The sequence below is a fragment of the Rhinolophus sinicus genome, chromosome 2 (assembly GCF_057876585.1).
Source record: "Rhinolophus sinicus isolate RSI-liver-muscle chromosome 2, RSI-T2T, whole genome shotgun sequence".
NCBI lineage: Eukaryota > Metazoa > Chordata > Mammalia > Chiroptera > Rhinolophidae > Rhinolophus > Rhinolophus sinicus.
Window position 1 is genome coordinate 87,475,433 of NC_142502.1, and position 23,239 is coordinate 87,498,671.

Genomic DNA, 23,239 nt, shown 5'->3' on the forward strand with positions numbered 1-23,239 from the left:
CCTGTAAAGAGGATGAAAAGACAAGTTACAAACTGACAGAAAGTATTTATAAGAAACACATATTTACAATGCAAAAAGAACTCTCAAAACACCAACAGTAAAAACATAAGCAATCTAATTAAAAAAGAGACAAACTGTTATTTCACAGAGAGGATATAAAGATATTCAGCATCGTTAAACATTAGGGCAATACAAATTAAAATTACAATGAGGTATTACTACACACCTATCAGAATGGCTAAAATGAAAAAGTAATGACAACAAATCCTGGTGAGGATGAGACACTGAATCACTCTTGCATGGCTGGGGGGAACATAAAATAGTGCAAGCACTCCAGAAAACAGTTTGGCAGTTTCTTTTAACCAAACATACACTTACCATACAACCTAGCAACTGCACTCTTGGGCTAGAGAAATGAAAACTTATGTTCATGCAAAAATCTGCACAGGAATAGTCACAGCAGGTCATAAGAGCCCAAAACTTGAAACAACCCAAATGTCCTTCAACCAGTGAATAGAACTGCGGTACATCCATAACTTGCAATACTACTGAGCAATAAAAAGAAACAAACTACTGATATACACGCAACAATGTGAATGGAGCTGAAAGGAATTATGCTCAGGGAAAAAGCCAACCTCAAAAGCTTACATAGTGTATAATTCCCTTTACACAATATTTTTGGATATTAAAATTATAGAAATGAAGAACAGATTAGTGGTTGCCAGGAGCTAGGAATGGCTAGCTAGGCGGGAGGGAAGAGAGAGTACAACGAGCTATAAGGGTACAGCAAGAGGGACCCCTGTGGTGACAAAACAGTTCTGTTTTATTACACTTCTGTAATAAAATTGCACAGAACTATTTATATACAGACACACAAAAAAGTGCTTGTAAATCTGAAAAATCTGAATAAGCCTTGTGGACTGTACCAATGTCTATTTCCTAGTACTATAGCTATGCAAGATGCCACCATCGAGGGCAAATGGGAGAAGGGTGCACGGGACATCCCAGTACCTCTGAATCTGTAACTGTTTCAAAGTTAAAATTAAACAAAATGAATATGGAAGTTTTTAGTTATCATGGTAATGTCAATTATTTAACGGCAAATTGCTTGTAAACAAAAACTTGGATCTGATGCTGTAAAGATGACAGCCTCTATGGAATAGAATGAAAAGTAAGATGGTCTGCCATGCCCACTTCATATGAATAAGTACTAGGAAAGAAGTGAACAATGAGACAGCATTCAAAATTTTTTCAGTGTGAGCACTTTCAAAATATTCCAGAACAAGGAAATGATGAATGTATCACTATAAATTTCTTTAATTCAAAATATAACAAAATACTACATTAAGACTTTGAAACGTTGTTAATATTTGAGTAATTTTTTTCCCTTTTTTGGGCTTCTGTAATAAATTCAGAGGCATCAATCTTTTAGACACCAGATGAATCTCAGGGGTCTATAAATTACCAAAGACAGTTCCATGAAGATAGTATACCTGCAGGACAGAAGCCCATAAGGAGTGGTGACATCATAAAGTATATAGAAGAAGTAGTGAGGGATGGATAAACTGGTATATTTGTCAAAATTTGTGTAAGTACAATGCCCATAATACTTAACTTTTCTTCTTTTGCCAGTTCTTGCTTTCCTTTGGTCTCCCCTGCTTTCAGAAAAGAACCTCTTGCTGCTCTGCAAGATCGAGTTTCTAAATTGCTAGAGCCTACACCTGGGGCAAGTTCAAACATCCACTGAGCTCGGAACATCTGGAGTTGTGCCTAAGAGGAGAAAAGTACTTTAGGACTCATCAAGGAAGAGTAGCTCAACTCTGGAACAACTTGTCAATCGGTCCAACGTCAATTTCCATATATATAGTCTTTTAAATTACTAAGTTAATACCATTAAACACTTATTATCTTCTAAAATAATTTTCTGCTTAAAACTTTGAAATCATGAAAATTTGCCTAAAACAAGAGTGTCTATACGGGAAACATCTAACGGGATGGGAAAACCAAATTTTAATTAGAATCAAAAATATAAGCCACCACTTAGATGCTTTCAAACATTTGTTTACTTGGTATACATCACCTAGTAGATGTTAAGACTGCTGCTAAAAATTTTGTAAGTGAGCCCAAAGTACTTCTTTTAATAACCATTCTCTTTTTAAAAAAGTAAATACTTTTTCTAATATATAGCATTAACATTTTTTTAAATATAGAAAGAGTGAAGTCCTCTGTGTGATGGACTCCGCTGTGCTGCCCAGATGCCCCTTCAAGAATAAAGCACTAACTGCCCCAGCTCTGGGGAGTATTGCCAAAAAACAGCCCTCCACTGTCAGCCCTTTTGGCTATTGTCTCAGCAAGATCCTAACTCCCTTCCTAGGTGAGCCCTACCCAATGACTGACCAATGAACAGTGATCAGTGACTAAAAAAGGCAGGCTCTAAAAGGTTATTCCATCCTCAGAACTTCCACAGGAATAGCTACAGGGGTCCATTAAGACTACACAGTAGCTCAACTCACCCCAACTCTGGCTTCCCTCCCTTCCTTCCCGTGGATGTGACAAAACAGTTCTACCGGGGGTGCCACAAAAATGTCTACACGTGACTTGTATTCATCTTTTGTTATCAGTATACATTGCATATTACAATTTTAATACAGGTTTTTCCTTTCTTAAAATGTGTATCCATTTTTTTGCCACCCTCTTATATCCTGATGGTGGTGTTTGTTGATCCCAAGAGCACTGCTTAAAAAACCTCCTACATGGTACTCTCCACCTCCTAGTCTGCTTTCCGGGGAACCAACCCAGGATGCCCCTCCTCTCAAAGGCGGCCATTCCTATAGGATGGTGTACGTTAGTCCTGGCTTTTTAAAAAAAGGTATATATACATTAAGTTTAAAAATAATTTTTCTCTACATTCTGTATACTGCTTTGATTTTGGTTCCTACCTTCCTACATCTAACACACATACCTCTCACCTAAAGAATCTTTAGCAGCACTTTTAATGTCTACTAGATGACACCTTCCAAATAAATATTATAAAGCTTATAAATTCAGTAAGACACACTTAACTAATTACAATGAATATTTTTCTATTTCAATGCACAAAGATTTACCTCATCCTTTGAAATGGCTGCAGTGTATTTCACTATATGGACGCATCATTAACACAAGTGATGGATATTTAGGTTGTATTCCATTTTTCCATATAAACAATGCTATAATAAACATTTTTGTACACCTATTTTTACTCACTTTCCCCATTATTAATTTCCTGGAAGTAGAATTGCTGGTTCAAAAGGAATGTATGTTTCTCATTTTGATCCATATTGCAACTCTGCCTTCCAAAAAAGCTGTAGCAATTTATGCTTTCATGTACACTGCATAAGTGTTCTCACAGCCTGTACGGCAACGGGCATTACTACCAACCAATCTGATCGTTTTGAAAAAAAAAAATCTTGGGAATACTGGAGATCTTGCTTCCCAGCCATTTGTCATCAGTTTGGGCTCAAATAAACTCTTTTGAAAATTAAAAAAAAAAAAAAAAAAAAAATCTCATTGTAGATTTAATTTGCATTTTTTAAATTATCAATGAGGCTAATTATCTCTTCAAATGTTTAGTAGCCATTTATATCATTTTTTCCACGAGTTGTCCATTCATATCTTTCTAATTTATAAAGACTGTCCTATATACTGAGGCTATCAATCCTCTGCCCATGTATGGTAAATAGTTTATACAGCTGATTAGTTTTCTTGATTCATGATGTTTTTTGCTATACATATAAATTTTAAACTTTTAGGTCAAATCTGTCAATCTTTTACTTTAAAGTGATGAGTTTTGAGTCATGCTTAAGCCTACCCAGGTGTGGACACTTTAAACTCATACATTGAACTACATAACAGCAATTATTGATATATCTTTTTATAGAAAAAGAAATCCATAACATAGTTATAATTTAAGTATTCCATAGATGAGTATAAAAATAGTTAAATTCAATGCAAATAAGAACCTATAAATCCTCACAATTATGACCAATTTTTGCATATGTATGCAAAACGATGGAATAAGAATTAAATACACAATGAAGAAACATGCCTGCAGATCTGTTTCAGCAGGGCTTTCATTTTCATCATCATCTCCTACTCTGATAGTATCAGAATGACAATCTTCCTCAGCTTCTGCCTGAGGGAAAAAGAACAAAAATAATGATCAGGAATATACAAACATCAGTTTCCCTCTGAAAACTACATCTCCTATTCAGCTACTTACCCAATGAAATATATAGTTGTTTCTCTCTAGATACCTTCTTTACAGTAAGTTTAATGATTCCAATCAGAAAAACCTGACACTTTATAATTTTTTAATACTGTAGAATAAACCACTTCACGGGGCTCTAGTTTAAAGTGGTTGAAAAGAACAACTTTGCTTCAGAAAATAACATTTAGTTGTGGTATAGAGTTCAGCAAATAATTTTTGTTTCATGGATCACTTAAAAGACTATGTATAATCCATATATGGATTTCCCTTCTTTTACACACTGGCATATTAATATGTGAATATGAATTTTATTACTATTTTAAATGTACTAGGAAAGCTCATAGACATAGAAAGTGGATGTTTTTGTAAAGAAGCCCCTTTTATTTTATGTGTTTTATAAATCAACATTTTAATAGATTAACTTAAAGTGGAATAAAGTTGGGATGGAATTACTATGCCTGGCTTAATAGAGCTTAATAGAGATCTCAGGTCAGTTTCCTTTCATTTTATCCTTTTGCTCTCAATAAATATTTGCTAAATTAAACTGAACCCTACCTTCCAGTGAAGATGAAATACTGTGTAAGTTCAGTCTGTTAGCTAATAGACTTATTAGCAAATGGGACTTGCTCAACACTTAATGTGTTCAGTTCCATAAAGAAATGTGGCAATCAGGGAAATGACCTTGAAGGTTAGTTAGAAACAAAAATAATAAAACCTATTTAATTTAACTCGTTCCAAAGATAGTAAGTTTCACAATTGCCAATTTTAGTTGTAATTTGTTTCCAGGAAAAAAATGTTTGTATTAACACATATATTGGAATACGGCAACCACATATACTTGTACTACTTTACAGCGCAACATAAACAAGCCTCATTTCCTATCTTATCTCTGGCAACCAGACTTAAAGCAGAGGTGCCTTTAAAACCTGAACTAGTTAGTACATGGTAAAGTGCTTGGCCCACTGTAAAAGCTAAATCAGCAAAGAAATAACTGGGAGAGGCCGAGACTCATACGAACTTCCAGAAAACTGGAAAATGTAAGCATTGGCCTATTATTGTCAGATACTTTTCTGTTTTTGAGTCTTTAAGCTGGGAGCTTTCTCTACTAAGAACATCACTAATAAGAAAATACACAATAAGGAATTTGAATTTATAGATCCCATTGAGAAGTGTGTTTCTCTCTCAAGTAAGAGTCCGCTTTATTACTGTGAACTCTAAGTACAGCTAATAGGAGGAGATCTGAGTTCTCTAGGGTATCCTCTTAGTAACAGCCTTCACCTCTTGCCTAGTGGTCATTCTAAACAGCCTTCAAGAGCCCTGCTCACTCCAGTTCCGTGCTCATATGCTGCTTGCTCTCTCCATCTGGAATGACTGCTTCTTCACTTGGCTACTTCTACTCATCCTTCAAGATGCAGTTCAGGAATCATCCCAGTAGGAAGCATTTTCTGATTCTTTTAATTGCCTCCTGTTTTCCCATTACACTGTGCTTGTATCACAGCACTTAAAACTTGTATTGAGATTCTTTTTGTTTCTTTGCTAGTTAGTGCACTGGGTGGGAACAGGGATCATATCTCAGTCATCTCTGTAACCTTAGAAGGCCAAATACATTGCTTGATTCACTGTAAATGTCTGCCCAGGCCTCAGCGGTCTCACCTGTAAAGAAATGGTGTTGGATTTGGAGACCTTTAAGGTCATTTTCCATATGTGACATTCTATGACTAACTTTACCACAAATTACCTTACAGGTTTGGTTATACTGAAGATTATTTAGTATTGTACCAGGGTCTAGCACTATGCCAGGTTGATAATAGGTGCTCAAATAAATTGGTTGAACTAACAAATAAAATGCCACGTGGATATATGATGCATGTCTCAAAAATGAGGAAACAGGAAACCTATAGTACAGACAGCATCTTTCTTCTTCCCTGATCTCCTGTGTCACAATAAGAGTTCTAATCCATTACTACTTTGATTCTGACAGTATGATAAAAACAAGAAACTATCTAATTTGGGGTTTTACTACAATTTTCAACTCAAATACCACCTGAAATAAGTAGGTACTTGGCTGTCACCCAGAGTTTTTCACTTTATTTTTCCTAATTAAGTTTGACCTAAACCTCACCCTTCACTTGAGTAGCTCATGTCTTCATCATTTTACTCCTGTTTTACCTATGGGGTTAACGAAATACAAGAAGTTAAGTGCTTAATCCTGGTCAGAGAACTACTTTTCAAAGTTTAGGGGCATAGTCAATTACTAGTTCTTCTATCCTCCAGATTAATAAATTCATTCAGCTATTCGTTTAACCAATAAATACGTGTGTACTATAAGCTAATTAGTTTGGTATCATTTTACCCTTGATTCATGCAACCCTATCCAGAGATAGTTTCTGGGATGGACAATTTATTCAAAGCCAAAGAAAGGCAGCATAGGGCAGACTACGTATTCCAGCATGCAATAGTCCTATGGAATTTGCGTTGTCCATCTCTGGAGTTTAGCTCAGACTCTCCATTTGGACCGCACTGATGCTTCTCGGGCCCTCAGTGCTGTGGGGTGAGACATAATCCTTCCAACCCCACGCCGCCAGCACTGCCTGCCAATACCCTACCCAGGGGACTGGCGTGTCACGGGTCAGGTGCGTCCTAAACTCACGGCCTCCTACACGGGCCCGAATCGCCTGTGGGCACGGCTTTCCAGAGGAGGCGCAATCAACAAGTGTCTCCGCATGCCACGGCCCCCTCCGGATTTCAGAGGCTGCGACGGCTCACCTCCATCTATGCTCACTGCCTTTGATAAAATCCCTCAGGAGGGGCGAGATCAGTTCACTGTCTCTAGCGAGCCGCGAAGAGGCATTTTTCTCGGCCGTCCTGCAAACCCGCTCTCTTCACATCGAATCCCGACTGAGGGGTTCAGCAACAAAAAACCCCCGAGAGCGGTGAAGGCTGGCACCCACTCCACTCCCTCTCAGGCCAGAGGTCCTGATGGGTAGCGGCCGTGCCGCTCCCGCTCCTCTCAGCCTCGTCCGGCTCCCTTGGGACTTTCCCCCAGGCCTGGCACCTCCTGCACACTGCACCCCCGCATCGCATAATGCCCTGCCCCCTCCTCAGGTTACCATGCTGGCGGGCCGGGCGGCCGCGATCGAAGGGCTCTCTGCGCCCTCTCTGCAGCGCCCCCCGAGGAGGTGTGCTGGGTGTCTGAGCGTCTACTCCTGCCTGTCTGCTGCAGCGGGGCTTAGTAGAGTTCTCGGTCGGAGAAGCGCACCAGGCAGCGGCAGTAACTGCGGGCCCGGCGTACGGCAGCCATCTTCGCGGGGCAGGGGGCCAGATCGGGGCGCGCTGGAGCGGCGGCAGGGGACACGGAGAGCGGAGGGACGCCCGCTGCCAGCCGAAGCCGAAGACTGTGTGACAACCAAAGCGTCGTCCCTGCTGGAGACCCCGGACGCCGCTGCAGATCTACCCCTCTGCTGCGGGAACCTGCGCCGGCGCACCGAGCGTGCGCAGTGCCGCCGCCGCCGCCTGCGTACGCGGCGCCGTTCCATCGCGCGGCGCTTGCTGCCTAGTAGAGGGAGAGCGGCCGTGGGCCTACTGTGTGCCGAGGCATGGTGTCACCAATTGGCTGCACCCCAAACCCAACCCACTTATTCGGCTCAATGAACACTTATGCAAACTTGAAAAAGCGTCAACTCAAAAATGTCTGTTTAACTCAAATTAAGAGTTGAGACCCTAAGGCCAGCAGCCCTCATGAGCATCAAACTACGCTCGCTGCACGCTCCTCGGCGACTCTAGCTGTAGTCCACGCCAGGCATGTAGGGAAACAGTGAAACTCGCCTACAGTCACAGGCTGTTAAAATGATTAAACTTTTTAAAAGCACGGGTCTGGGGTTTGAGGAAAAGATGCATTTAGGAGAGCAGCAGGGGGAAAGGAAACTCAGCGATCGCAAGGAATCGCACTACAGATCCCATCATGCAATGGGGTAAGGACGTAGGGGCTACAAGGCCTTGAAACCCGAGTCCTGCCCAGACAGCGCCGCGAAGACACTCTGGGATTTGTAGTCTGCTGTTCCGCGTGGAGCGCCGGAACTTACACAAGGTACTTGCCCCACCTTTTAAAGCGCAGATACCTAATTTCACGTCCCCGGAAGGCGCTCTTATTTATCAGGCAATATATTATTTTCCCACACTTTACATTGTTTTAAATACGGAATTTTGCAAGCTCTATGAAAGCCTCTAGTCTTATAGCCACTTACATAAGTCATTCAGCAAACATTTTATGAAGTTTCTAGTTTCTACTAGGTACCAGGTGCTAATGGTCATCAGGATTCTAAGACCCTACTTTCAGCGAGTTAACAGAATTTAAATCTCTTAAATATTGTTTTATTCTGGAGATCTTAGAAATGCGGTACATCTTCGGCAGAAAAATAGAGGCAAAAAGGGGGCGGGCGGCGGGGACGGAACGGTGAGCTACACTATGGAAGCCCAACCGCTGCCTTAATATTAGGATGCACCTTGGGATGAGTGTGCTTTTAGTTGCACCCTGAATCAGCTACCTATAAAAAGTAACTTTATGTTTAATGGAGGCCAAAAATTTAACAGTTTTTAAAAGAGACTCTAGGGTTGAGGTCTTTTAAGGATGATTTTCCTCCCAATGTTTTCTTTAAAAAGATTTTGAAATTTAAATCTGGAGGATTAGATATGAGAACGTAAAATAGAAGAAAATTATATATGTGAATCATGAATACAGAAGATCAGTGTTGCAAATGAAGAATGAGGTATTAAAACATTTTTGGAACTACTCTATTCGTTAAAGGTGTTGAATGCTAATTTAAGATACCTTGGTTAATTTGCACAATGGTTTCTGTTAAGCTAGCAAATAAACAATAAAGTTTAATAAAGTAATAATTAGTATTTGTAATGATAAACTGAGCACACTTTTTATTAAAACGCTATTAGGTTTCATAGCTACTAATTTTCTATGTTAGATTAGTATCCACTAGACCTCTTCCCAGGGCTGTGTTATTTCATCATATTGTATTTATAGGGTTGTGATTTTTCTCCAGGCTAGAACTACTGACCTAAGCCATTTACTAACCGGTGAATCCTTGTTCAAGTAGACAAAGATAGTCCCTCTATTTGCTAGGTAGACTTGCTTGGACAACTGAATTTGATGAAAGCTGGTAATTTGAGATACTCTAAAAATCATTTTTCATGGTAGTAACGTAAGATATGTCTTCCTAACTTTTCATTGATAATGACATTCATTTTTCATTTTCCACAGGGTTTTTGTGTTGTATAGGTAAGCACAAAGGTAGATGAATGTTATACGTTTGCCAAGTTGCCAGGTGATCCTTTCCCATTTAGGACAGGAAGTCTAAGAAAGCTGCACTCTATTGTATCTTGCAGGTTTCTTCAACAGGAGCAAGAGGAGAGAGGAATGCAGGTCTTTTGTATAGATTTTTTAGGAAAAAACTATCTGTCTTCAATTCTTAGAATTCAAACATAAAAATAGTGAGAGAAAATTGATATGGTGGCTGGGGAATTTAAACTCAGGGAAAGATCCACAGTGTGTAAAAAGGTTACTGCTTTATTAAATAAAATTGTGTTGCTTAGGGCAATGTGGTTTCCCTCACCAGCAGCATCAGCAGAGCAATCTGGTGTGTGTGTGTGTGTGTGTGTGTGTTTAAAATTTTTATTAAATTTATTGGGGTGACATTGGTTAGTAAAATTATGTAGGTTTCCAGTGTGCATTTTTATAATACATCATCTGATGCCTCCAACTAAAGTTTGAGAACCATTGGTTTGGGGCAATTATGTAAATTTAAATCAAGGACCTTAACACAATTTCTTTTTCAAAGCCCTTCAGAGCCAGTCATTATATAGATGACTTAAGGTAATGTCTACAATATAATTTATGACACAGTGAATGTGCTTAAAAAGAGTTAAGTGTTAGATTTCATATAACAAGTTATAGAAGACAACTGTTGTGTAGAGCTTATCTAGTCTGTTTCCTACCTGGATAACAATCCAGTCTTTCAAACTAAAGTTGCTAACAATATAAAAACTCTTAAAGTTCAAATGAATGCTAACAGGCAGTCAATTGCGTCTTTATTTTAAACATTTTTGTAGTAAATATATATATAATACAATTTGCCATCTTAACAATTTTGAGTGTACAATTCAGTGGCATTGATTTCCCTCACAATGTCTTGAAACCTCAGTTACATTTTTTTAAAACCAGGAAAAATGTTTTCACCATGATTACCTGTAATGAAATGTCCCTAGAACGTCCATCCACGGCTACCGTTTCTAAATCCTGATACTTGATGCAGCCGATCTGCATGCAATAAGGCGTGCGTTTGGAGCAGAGATCGCGTTCATGGTCAGCTGCTGGCCGCAGGGTTCCCTGGGCTCAGTCAGGCGTCGAGCCGAGACTGGAGCGCAACTGCTCCGCGCCCCGGCTCCGCGCCTCCCGGAGGCCTGCACGCGGTGCAGGGACGCGCAGGGCCAGCGAGGGGAGCTGCAGGGTAACTTTTCCCAGGGAAAGCGGCCAGTCGTCCCCACTAGAAGCCTCCCTGCCTTTTGTTTGTTTTCCTGCTGGAGGCTGGAGAGCGGCCGGGTTCCTGCTGCTCTACCATGCGCTGCGCGGCCGGTGCGACTCGCCGGACCTCCCGGGCGTCCCTGCACGGACGCCTCGGCTTCTCCTAGCAGGGATCGTCCCCATTCCCCGTTCCCGAGCGGGCTGCTGCGCCCCACTTGCCGAGGAGCTGCGCTCACCGCAGGAGCGGGCCCCCGCCTGTGTTCACCTCGCCAGTAAGTGGGGTCAGGGATTTAGGGGCTTCTGTCGGGCGACATGTCACTCGGGGTGCTGGACTGAAGCTACGGAAGGACCCCTGTCCCGTGGAGCAGTGGAGGATCGGAGAGGGGAGGGAGAGGTTAATGGGTTGTAGTTTCTCTTTACGGTCATGTGGGTCTCTCCCTCTTGTCATGAAAACTCCCTTTTCCTCGGAGTCTGGAAGATTTTGATGGGTGTTTACCTTTTAGTGTTAAAGAGGGGAAAGATTCGTACCCGATATGAAGCCCCTTTAGTAGCATGTGGAGGACTTGCTCTTGGAATTTTCCTGACTAGGCCTTTGGCTGTCCCGCAAGGGCTCTGAGCAGGAATCCTCACACATTTATGTGCAACCATTTTTCACTGGGTTTCTTTCTGCTCTGATTTCTTGCTTACTAATCTGAGAACATGTTATGAGAGGGATGTTGCAGGATTTTCCAGAACAAGAGTTTCTTTTTTTAATGCAGCTTTTAAAGCTGACTTTGACACTAACATTGAGGGCTTTTACTTTTAAATATAAAAGTAGTTTAATGCATCATTCTGTAGAAAACACTGTTCATTTCCACTTTAAATAAAGATCTGCTTTTGCTAAAGCTCGACTGTGCTGAGAATACCACCCTGAATTTTGCACACAGGGCTAGATTTCTCTAAGGTATTGGCAGTTGTGTGTGTGTGTGTGTGTGTGTGTGTGTGTGTGTGTTTTAATTTTGGCCTAGAGCACTCTTTGTAGTAATAGAAGTTTAATAGCTACAGTTTTCATTTCTCACCTTTTCCAATGAGTGGGCTTCCTGGATGTGCCCCAATAGTGAATTACTATTGCGGGAAATAAAATTAAAATGAGCTTTAAATTTGTGTAGTCAACATATAAATCATTGAGAATTTGTGTCTCAATTATATGCTAGCTTTGCTAGGAGTTAACGTATGCATCAATATGCACATTTGAAATACTTTGTAAAAACAATGAAAGTGCTGCTGTTTGGTAAAGAATCTTCAAGGCCTTCTTATCTATTTGAGGACCAGTAATTGTAAAATACTAGGAAGTGGTTGTAGAAATGAGAACTGTGCCAAGATTCTTTATGTAAAATGATATCCGTACCACTCCCCCCTCCCTAAGGTTCAGCTCTCTACAGTGACCCTGCCCACTTTTTACTTCTCCCCTCTCCACTTTGCTTTGTCCCTCTTTCCCAAAGTCAAAACTGGTGGCTGGGCAGGAATGGGCAGTCACATTTCTAAATAAGACTGGTTTAGTTGTAGATGATGGAGGGATGGTTTAGTTGTAGATGATGGAGGGTTGATGGAGCCTGTCCGAGTAGGCAGAAGTCTGTCTTCCATGCCCAGGGAACTCACCATTTAGTCACAGAGAAATGGTCTTTTCTCAGTAAAGTTTCCTACCTACAGACTGTATGTAAATGAGCTACCAGGATAAAGAACAGGCCTTTGTCGGGGAGGGGGGGCGGGTATTTCTGGATTGTTCAACATCATCAAAGCTCTTTTTATACTTTCATTGTTTGATTTATTCTCATTGCTTTTTGAGGTTCCTAGTAAAGATGGAAATCATGTCACTCTTTAACCTTTGGAATTATCTTTATCTTTTCCTTCAATTCCTTCCTCCTTTATGTCAATGAGTCAAGACCTTTGAAATGTGATGTACGTAGATTCCTCCCTCTATATTTTAATCCAGAACCTCACCCTTCCTCTCCTGCAGACTGGAGCAACCTCTTAGCTAGCCTCCCAAGCCTGGCTCTTAGTAAGTCCTCAGTAAATGTGTGCTGGATGAATGAATGAATGAGTGAGTGAGTGAATGAATGAGATGCTCCTCTTTCTGGAATCTTCTGCATTCCTTGTCAGTCTAATGTTTTTAAACTATCACTTCCTTATGTTTCTCCTTGCCACCTTCAGTGCCTCTCCATTCTCTGCTATCTCAAATCTAAAAAAATGTGCCTGATGTTTCAAGGTCTTTCAAAATCAGGTCTCACCCCTCATATCGAAATCCTCCTTTCAGTTCAGCATCCATCTTTGTGCTCAGTGCTGTTTGGTCTTCCTGCCATCCCACTGCAGTGTGGTTGCTCAGATTGCTCTCCCTAGAAACTCCCTCCCTTCATTCTACTCTGCTGTGCAAATCTTACCCACCCTCCGAGGAGGAGCCCAAGTCCTACTTCTCTCATAAATGTCTTCTCTAACTACTAATTTCTCTTCTTTCTTTAAAGTTTTAAGAGTGTTTGTTAGCCCTGTGTTATACTGGCTGTATTGATCTCTAATTGGTTTAGGCTATTTTAAGCCTCTTTAGGGCAGGAGCCATATTTTATGCATGGCGATGTGGTACTCTGGGCTTTGGAGTCAGGCAGAATTGAGGTCAGGGCCTGACTCCACTTATTACTCGTGTGGCCTTGTGGGATTTGCCCAGCATTAATCCTCTCACATGTCACGTAGGGGAAATGCCTCCCCCAGCTGGTTGTGTTGTGAAGATGGTCTACTGGCTGTACAGCGCCTGGCATAAGCCTGACAAAAATCTGCTCGTCCCTTGACCATGACTCGCAGAGGCCTGAACATGTGGCAAATGTTTGGTCGATGTTTGGTGTAATAGACCACAAGTCATGGCTCAGCCACGAGGCCCAGAGGATGGGCAGTCAATCATGCCGTGAAGCCTCAGTGAGTGTTATCCTGCCCTTACTTAAAATGGCTTGAGCTTAGGTTATTCCTGGCTAGAGCTCTGCTTCTGGGATCTGTTGCTGTTTTTCCATCTGAACCTTGCCAGGAACACTACCGCCTTTTAATTTTTTTTTTTTTTTAAACTGCTTTTCTTGCCTCAAGAGCGCCTCCATTTCATTTTGCAGGATCTTGCTGAATTGGAGTTTCACCTAGCCCTTCTATTTCCCTGCTTGTGGGGTATGTATGAGTGTATGTGTTTATGGTAGGACTTGTTACCTAGTGCTTTCTTTGCAGAATTCTGGGTACAGTGACCTTTCTGTATATGTTGATCTGTCAGCCTGTGAATAGTGTCTCACTTAATTGTAAATTCTCTCATCAGCAGTCTGTGGCGAGAAGGGCCTCTGGCTACAGTATCAGAAATCTCCTGTTTGTGGATGTCAGTGTTTGTGGTTTACGTATTTGACTGGGAAAATGCGCGAATGGAGGTGTGTGCTGGGCAACTTACACACATATTGTCTGAGGGTGGTAGTGTTGCTATGCCCTTGGTTGTGGTTGTGCTTACCTTTGAAACATAGTTTTAACTTCCTTATGAATATACCTGTGTTTTGGATAATTACCTCGTAAAAATAATTTAGTGAAGCAAATCATTTCCTGGGGCACATTGCCTTAAAATACTAAGAAAGTGTGGCAGGAAGAAATCAGAGATACCTTTCCTTGCAGCCAAAGAGGAACTTAGAGAAGCAGTGCACGCCCTTCTCGAGATGGGAAAGAAGGCTGAGGTGGGCACACGCTCAGTCTCTCTGTGCCTAGTGAGGAGCTATCTGATATTAGGAAAATATTACTACTCAACAGAGCCTTGAAAAATACTCAGTCCTAGTGGAAAGCTTCCGTTCCTGATTTCTTTCCAAGGAAACTGAAGCATACTTGCTCATTGACGCGTTGTGCTTTGAAAGTCGAAACCTTCATAGAAAGAGTGCTTGTGGTCAGACTTGCCTGTGCAGCTGGAATCAACTCCAATGTGCGCTGACTTGTGAAGTTGTCTGAGTTGGAAGAAAGCACTGTTCGGAGATCTGCCACTTTTTTTTTCCTGTATGTGGTTCAGGACTAGCAATACATTGATATACTTTTTATAAAGGGGGTGTGGGGAGCATTTGATACATCTGTAATAGACTCTTAAAACGTTTCTTATGTTCACACATTAACAAATATGCTACTCTGAAGATAGCAAAAGTCCCATCCCTAGTAGTTGGGTCTCTGGATCTCATCTGCCAAATAAGGGTGTTGGATTATCATTAAGGTCCCTTACAAAAATAAAAATAAAAAGATCAATTTTAGAGTCTGAAGTTTCCTCAATGTTGTGCTGTGCCCATGTTGAGCTTAGGTCCTAATGAACTTAGCTTTCAATCTATACTAATTAGCATTAGGTCATATGTTATCTTACTTTACATTTTTCCTGAATTTTGTCATCCTAACTCAGTTTTTTAAAATGGAAGGGCCACAGTCGTGCTTCCTATTTCATTTGGTGCTTTTTTCCATCATGCTGGGGGCTCTTAGTAGCCACCTGATAAATGTATAGCGATGGTCAAGAGCATGCGAGAGCCACATATTTTTGTGGTAGGATCCACGTGAGTCATTTTTCACCTTTCTGTAGGTATATTGTGACCTGTGATAAAGTGCTGATAACCATGTGACTGCCCTCGTGGTTAAAATGGCTCAGAACCCAAAAGATAAAGTATCGTGGTATAATGTCCAACTACCTGTTTGCACTATCGCGAAAGTTAAGATCTGCATGAACTTGGAGTTGTCAGAGACAAGAGTTAATGGTTTTGTCCTCTTGGACACTGCCTTTGCTCTTTGAAGGTGAATTTATTGAGGATTGATTTAAGTCAAACAAAACTGGATGAGAAAAAAGTAAGATGTCCAGGCTTACATGTTAGGTTAGCTGTTAAAAAGCTTATTTTTCTAAATCAGTGTGAGAGCCTTTAGAAGGATTCATAATTTTTGTGCCCTAGTCCCCGTATAGTTATTCAATTTTGCAGAGAAGCAGTGGATAGAGGGGGTGGGGTGGCAGTAGGAATGAGGTCGGTGATACAGGAAAATCACCTGTGATAAAAATTACCCTTTACAAACCTGTAAGCTGCTCATTCATGAATGTATTCATTCACCAAATCGTTGCTGAGCACCAGTTTGTTCCAGCTGTATGCCTATGCTCACCTAGGTGTGGAGGATACAGGTATGAATGTTAGGAAGTTTCTGCTCTCAGAGAGCGCATGTTCTAGGAATAAATACAGTTTGTAGATGTAACCCTGGAACCTAGAAGTAAATGAGTGGTGTGTGGAGCTGGCCAAAGTGTTTCTGCTGATTTGCAGGGTTTCCTCTGTTTCAAGAAACTGAGGTCAAGAAACCGTGACCTGTAGGCCTGTCCTGCCGGTCGCCTGGTTTTGTAAATCGAGTTGTCCTGGAACACAGCCGTGCCCATTTACTTCCATCTCGTCTATGACTGCTTTTGTGCGCCGGTGGCAGAGTTCAGTAGTTGTGACAGAGACAGAGAGCCCTCAAAGCCTAAAATATTTACTCGCCCTTCGCAGAAAATGTTTGCTGACCTCTGCTCTGTTTTATTTTTACAAGCCTTTACTTCCTTGATCTGTGTTAATGATTTGTTCGTTGTTATACATGGTAGTGAATCATCTTACATTAAGTCAGATAAGCTCCTGAGTTAAATGTGCTGTAATATTTGCATAGCACTTGAATATGTAGTATGTTCTCATTCATCCGACCTTGCCCACCCTTAAAACGTGGAGTGGCAGTCATGCAAGCAGCGGGGACCAGGACTATTGCCACCCTCAACAGCCTTCATTCAGCTGGGGGACTGTCACCCCAGCTCACCTACAGTTCCACACTACTCAGGGTAAAGTTATTCTTCCTCCAGCTCTTTTACATTTCACTCTCCCTTCAGAGTTTTACATTCCATAAATGTAAAGCTGTGTGGAATGATGGGTCCTAATTTAGAAATAATCTGCAAATGATGGAAGACCTTTTTTAAGGTTTGGGGCACAAGCTCCTTTTGTATTGCAGGAGAAGCCATGGGAAGTTGTAGACCTTTCTCAGAAGCTAGGGGTGATGGGGGAGAGGGAGATAAGGGCATGGACCAGTGTCTGGGCAGTGGAAGAGGGCGTACCAGAGAACTGATTGTCTTCTCCCATCACGCTAGTTGATGCAGTAACAGCTTCAATGCACTCCTTTGTCAAGGTAAATGCAGACCAAGTTCCACATAAACAAGGTTTGGCCTCGTAGCTGCTGTCCCCAATGCAGGAAAAAAGCATGTGTCCAAGAGGCAAAATACTTACAGGACATTTCTGCTAAAATATGAACAGATATGTACTATTTTTAGTACCTTTTAAAAAGAAATTGACAGTGTTAACTTACTCTTGTAAAGCTATGACACCTTTGAACCTAGCCTAAGATGGGTAATTACATGAGGTTAATGTAAAATGGAACTCAGAAGTGCCACCGAATGGTTTTGCACACAACCCAGTTTTCCTATGAGGACAGATAAAAGTAATGGAATCTTTTCAGTGTGAAACAATTAAAGCAAGGGAGAAAAAGCTCCTCCTAAGGGTCTCAATGGTGTCAGTGGGCTGGTAAACCACAACTCCCAGAGAAGCCCTTATTTGCATCCAATTTTCTGTCTCCTATCTTAACACGTGAGTAATGGTGGCATTTATTCAGTGACCATCAAAGTTCCAAAATAAGGAACAATTACCATTGTCCCTGTGCCCAAGCCCTGCTGCCCAGGCTGTGAATGAGCAGGGCACCCCGTACAAGCTGCTGGCCATGAGCAGATGTTTTTACCTCCACTGGGGATTGAAGTCAAGGGGAGGGAATTGGGACAGATGGCAGGGAGGTTTTCCCCAGTGTCACCGAGCCAGGAAAACCATCACATTTATTTTAAAGATTGGCTAGAACTCTTTGAAAGTGAAATAAAACTGTGTTTCTTTGTTAGTTGGCGACAGCCTTACCCAGAGGCCAAAGGCCTGATCCGATGACATTGAGGGAGCGTTTCTGTGAGTCTCTGAGACTCAGTAATTCCAGCGTTGTGGTGGGAGAGCCCTAGAGACCCGCCCGCTTTAGCCTTTCTATAATATTTACAGTTCTTCCATTTCAGAACTTCAGAATATTTCTGTTCAGGTTAAAACTTGATTATCATTACTTTGCACATGAAGAAATAGAAGCATCAAAAGTTTTGAGATACTTACCAAGGGTGGTACAAAAACCAAAGAGCCCCCTCCATGGAATTGCATTTCAATCACTAATCAAGTGCCTGTTGTTGTAAATGATAACAGTAATAATAATCAAGGGCAGAGACTAAAATTCAACTTTTGACCCTTCAGACAATCTTCCAGTAACTGCTGTGTGCAAGCGGAGTGTGAGATTTGAGAACAGAGATGAAGGAAGTGTGGTGAGTGCCCTTGCTGATGGAGAGGGCAGGCCTGCCTGTCACTGACCACCAGGGAAGGGGTGGGGATTTTGAGGTGCGGACAGGGCGCTGCGGCATCGTGGGGACAGCCGCTCCCTGTGTCTGCAGGTTGGGGCAGCAGGCTCTGAAGAGGTGGTGGTTGAGCTGGACTATGAGGGAAGAGAAAGGAGTAGAGTTTGCACTTCGGGGCCTGGCTGAGGCAAAGGGTACTTGTCCCTCTCTGAAGGAGAGAAGCTGCGCAGTGTACATGGTCCCTCCGGGGTGCTATCTTTTCTTTGTCGGCTTCTGTGCGTGTGACGGGAAAAGTGGAAGCAGAGATCCATTTTTTCACTCAGACAAATGCGAGCTTGAGTCCTGACACAGAGAGTCACCGAATCACAGAGCATTGGAGCAAGAAGCCACCTCACTTCAAGTCCAATGCCCTGATTTCACAGAAATAAACCAGAGGACCAAGAGACACTCTGAGTCACAGGGGGTTTGTTCCAATGGAAACTGGGACCCAGCCCCTCTTTGTCTGCATTCACTTTGGCTCCACCTTAGGCAGCCGCTGCTGGTGAGGTCCCTGCTGGGTTCACTGATGTCTGATTGCAAAATGAGGCCAACTCGATCATGGTCACGTCACTGGTTTCCATATTTGAGCTACAAAGTACTTCCTCTAATTCCTCTCGTTCTCAGATCCTCAAAGGATTTCATGATCTTTGGATCTTTTGCCACCTTTCCCTTGAGTTTGGTGCAATCAGCCAGCTTCCTATCTCAATCCCTCTACTTAGTTGTATAACCTTGGACAAGTAATTTGTGTCTCAGTTTCCTTATCTGTAAAATGGGGGGATAATGATACGAGTACTAGCGACAAGTTGCTTATGCCTCAGTTCCTTATCTGTAAAATAGGGATGATGATAATAGTACCTACCACGGTAAAGTTGTGGGGAGTAAATGGATAAATATATGCAAAGCACTTGTAACAGTACTGTACACATAGTAAGCACGAAAATTATTATTATTGCTTTTTTGGCTTATTTGATATGTTAGGAAGCTAAGTATGGATTAGTTATAAAGAGTGATTTGTCCAAATTAATTCTTGGAGTCAGAGCTGTCTTTATAAGGACTGTCCATCAGCATGTTAACTAATTCCCAAGTTAATGGATGGGCTGCTATATTCCATCGGATTCTCAGGTAGTGTTGACTGCCTATACCTGGAGCTGTGAATTCAAATGCTGTCGGGGACAGAGGAGGAAATGCAACAGCACATATCCAGTTTCCAGAGGAGGAAACTGGATATGTGCTTGTTAAACAGGAAGGAATTGCTTTTCTCTTTTAAAAAAGAAAGAACAATTTTTCTTTCCCTCCAATTTTTCTTCACACGTGAGGGTTTTTCCAGGCTGTCTTTTATTTTGTCACTCTTGATAGAGGCATAGGAACAGAGAAATATTGTTCTTCCAGTAAACGAGTGGCTGTGAAGGTGCAAAACTACATGGCATCTTAAAAAAAAAAATGGCAGCTGACAAGGAAGCCATTTTTGGGGACAACAGGGAGGATGGGGACTGTGATGAGCGACGAGCCCGTGCTCAGTCCAAAGGGATGGCGACGAACGACCCTTTTCCAGCTTTTTATTACCAGAGAGCGCTAAAGGTCCCAAGTGGCTAGCTCTTCAGTTTCTCCAGAGAAGCCCCAAATCTGGATTTTTATATGAAAGTTCCTGCTTTTAAGTATAGACTCAAAACATACCTCTGAATTCAGTCCCAGGTTGCTGGTTTGCAACATCTGGGCCACATAACGTGGAATCTCTACGTGCTAATGTCATATACTCAGAGATCTCAGCCGGGATTGTGAAGTCTTATCCACTGTGCGAAGCTGAAGAGCAATGTTTTCTATATTTCAAAAAGGAATGCCCTTGTTCTTTGCGTAAGTAAGCATAGACTTCTGATTTCATTCCTAAAACACTGAATTTTGAATGGATGAAAACCACTGCTGCCCTAAATGCAGATGACTGTATGAAAGTCTTTGGGAGGTTTCTTTGGAGAGTGGTAGGCTAAATAACACCTCCCGAAGGACCAGGGCCTAGTCCCTGTGACCTGTGAGTGTGATCATATAAGGCAAAATAGACTTTGCAGGTGTGATTAAATTAAGGAATCTGAGATGGGACAATTAACCTGGGTAATCCAGGTGGCTCTAAAAGCAAACGCCAGTCCTTATAAGAGAAGCAGAGGGAGATTTGACACACAGAGAAGAGAAGGCAGTGTGACCACAGAGGCAGAGATTGGCGTGATGTGGCCCCGAGCTAAGGAGCGCCAGCAGCCACCAGGAGCTGAAAGAGACGAGGACTGGATTCCTTTAGAGCCTCTGCAGGAAGTGCCTACACTTTGACCGAGGCCCAGTGATACTGGTTTTGGACTCTGGCCTCCAGAAATGTGAGAATACATTTCTGTTGTGTTAAGCCACCAACTTTGTGGTAATTTCTTACAGCAGCCATGGGAAACGAATACAGTTAGTAAGGAAAACTTGTTCCATTTTTTAAAAATTATTTTTGTCAGTGATGCATGGATCAGTGTGTGGGTAAATGACGTGTCCTTAAGAAGAGAAATTAGCCATTAGGTAGAGGATTAGTGGCCCAAAACCTTCCTTGAGATTCCTAGCCAGAGATCCACCAAGTGACTTCTCTTTACTTGTAGCACTCTTACCTCAACTGCCATGTCTCCCAGCCCCTGAGCATGTTCCAGGTCCTCAGCTGGATGGGAAGTTCCTAGAGGTCAGTTCCACCCCCCACCCCCACCCCCAGCTCTTTGGATCTGACATCGCAGAACTGAGCATAGTATCTCGTGCATAATTCTTCACTTGAGTGATACTTTGTTGATACTTAATTTCTTGAGCACATGTCAGATATCCCTATATATCTGAAATAAATATTGGCATGCTTCTATAAAAACACGTATTTCACATATTTCTTTAATGTGCACCATAAATGTGGGTAAACCGCAGAACCACAAGAAAGACAATAATAGTTGGCCTTTTTACCAAATTGTAAAGAACCCGACAGTAGAAACACTGTTCTACTTAAGGACTGTGGAGTGATTTGCAGACAAAATGTTGTGGAGGAGGAGTAGACACGCGTGCTTGAGAGGAACCAGATGATATGGTGATTTGTTTTTGTACTGAGTTCAGACTTGAGTTAGCTGCAATTAAAGGCATAGGGTAGCTTAGTGGCTGTTGTTCCAAATGAGCATTCCAAAATACTGAGTTAATAAAATACACTGAAGTACCCAACATTTTAAAAAAAAAAGAATATTTGTTTTGTACCTTTTATACTTCTCAGCTTTTTTTTTGAAGAACTGACAGCAGATGTAGGTGTCTCTCATTAAGTATGGAAAAATGTATAATAAACATAGTCGTTTGTGTGCTGAAACTTTTTCTCCTGCCAAAACAGACTGAGAGTTCTGTGATTTCCGTGGTTGCCTTTTAACTTAAGCTCTGTAGCTGCATCTGGTAAGTTTCACTGTTGATAACATACAGGTAACATACAGAGGCCCGCTTACTGTGCAAGGTGGGATCCCTTCATGATTGCCACTTGCCATGTTATAGGGCTAGGACCAAGTTCCATAAGGTCCCACAGCACGAGTTCAGGAATAGGCTCTTTTGGGGACACTTCCAAATCAAAAGAGCAAAGAGCAAAAAAGACAAGCATGGATACCTCAATTTCTCACCATTTCCATGGAGAGTCGTGCTGGCCCGCACTGCTCTGTTGAATATGCAGTATGGGTGTGAACAGTCTTGTCCGCGGGGGCATAATCCGATGATTCGTAGTCTGGGCGTAGATGCTAGCCGTAAATAGTTATCTAGGAAAGCCATTCATTCACCTTGCATGTGGGGACCTTCAAGGCCCGACAGAAGTTGGGTTTGTATAAATCCTGGGAGGAAGAGGGAAGCCGCAGTCCCAGTTGCCTAGTTGTCCAGGCAGCTCTGAGTGGTACCCGCGGCCATTTTTAGCCACTCCTCTATGTTGTATCACAATAGATTTGTAGTCCTATACATATGTTCTTTTAAAATGGAAGCAGATCAGGGTGGATGCAAAATGAAACTTAGGCTAATAGAGCATTACTTCTAACTTGTCTCCAGCTATATACACCTCTTTCAGTCTTCAAAACCATGTTAACTACAAAAGATCTCTCTTCCTCTCTCTTCCTCTCTCTCTCTCTCTCTCTCTCTCTCTCTCTCTCTCTCTCTCTCTCCCTCTCTCTCTCTCTCTCTCTCTCTCTCTCTCTCTCTCTCTCTCTCTCTCTCTCTTTATATCACCTCCTATAGATAATTTTTGTATTTAGTCTTTTGAGTCAGTATAGCCTTAGTCCACTGTATCAGGAATGCTTTGAGCTGTACTTGATAGAATATCCAACAGTGGCTTCAGCAACAAAGACCTTTAATTAGGTCACGTAACAAGAAGTCTAAGGCAGATAGTTTCAGGGACCATGCAGCAGCCCAGTGAGATCAAGGACCCAGCCTCTTTCTTTTCATCTGTCCTCCGCAGAGGATAGCCAACTCCGATAATAGATGTCAACTCTCTTCTGTAGGGTTTACATCTCAGAGTCACCAGAAGGCTGTCTCAGCCCTAAATATTACAGCTTCACACAGCTATGTTCAAGGCAGAAACAGAGAGCAACCTCTTTTTCAACTGTCTTCTTCTCTTCCCTCACCAGCTCACTTTCCTTTCCATCTCATAAGTCAGAGCAACAGTCTCTCTCCTAAACATTTTGTAGTAGAAGTGGAACTGCTAGGCTTGGCTTAGACTGATCATAGTTTATGCCCTGGGGCTGTCGTCGGTGGCTGTCATCCCATATTCTCTTGAGTCCTGAATAAAATCAGGGTTCTATAAACTAAGCAAGAAGAGGAACATTGTCCATCTCTCTGTTGTTTTCCCTGAGCAGCAGTGAGTTTTCGTTCTTTACTTGCAGGCTATGACATGAGTCATCATAGGCCACCACAAAAATGATGAACAACTGAACACTGATCTCAAATGTACTTAACCACTTCCTGCTGGGATATGCTTAGAATT

At 41.9% G+C, this 23,239-nt stretch overlaps 2 protein-coding genes across 8 annotated transcripts in view; one reads left to right on the plus strand and one right to left on the minus strand.

The window, feature by feature from the left end:
• The window catches only part of FBXO9 (F-box protein 9), a 27,532-nt gene extending 19,769 nt beyond the window's left edge, over window positions 1-7,763 (minus strand). For 2 of the 5 annotated variants that reach the window (XM_088795657.1, XM_088795654.1), the window contains exons 1-3: window positions 7,016-7,161; window positions 4,088-4,174; window positions 1,615-1,770 (exon numbers count right to left, since the gene is read on the minus strand). In XM_088795657.1, the coding sequence (XP_088651783.1) occupies window positions 1,615-1,770; window positions 4,088-4,174; window positions 7,016-7,021 (249 nt within the window). In that variant the 5' untranslated portion in view covers window positions 7,022-7,161. Of the gene's footprint in view, window positions 1-1,614; window positions 1,771-4,087; window positions 4,175-7,015; window positions 7,162-7,359 lie in introns of those variants that run through there. The other 3 variants (XM_088795655.1, XM_074333081.1, XM_088795656.1) reach the window with 3 other exon arrangements.
• LOC141571665 (uncharacterized) overlaps window positions 7,757-23,239 on the plus strand; it is a 21,461-nt gene continuing 5,978 nt past the window's right edge. The window contains exons 1-2 of one of the 3 annotated variants that reach the window (XM_088795658.1): window positions 10,655-11,053; window positions 18,113-18,180. The gene's annotated coding sequence lies outside the window, so the exon portion shown is untranslated. Of the gene's footprint in view, window positions 8,337-10,654; window positions 11,054-18,112; window positions 18,181-23,239 lie in introns of those variants that run through there. The other 2 variants (XM_074333085.2, XM_074333083.2) reach the window with 2 other exon arrangements.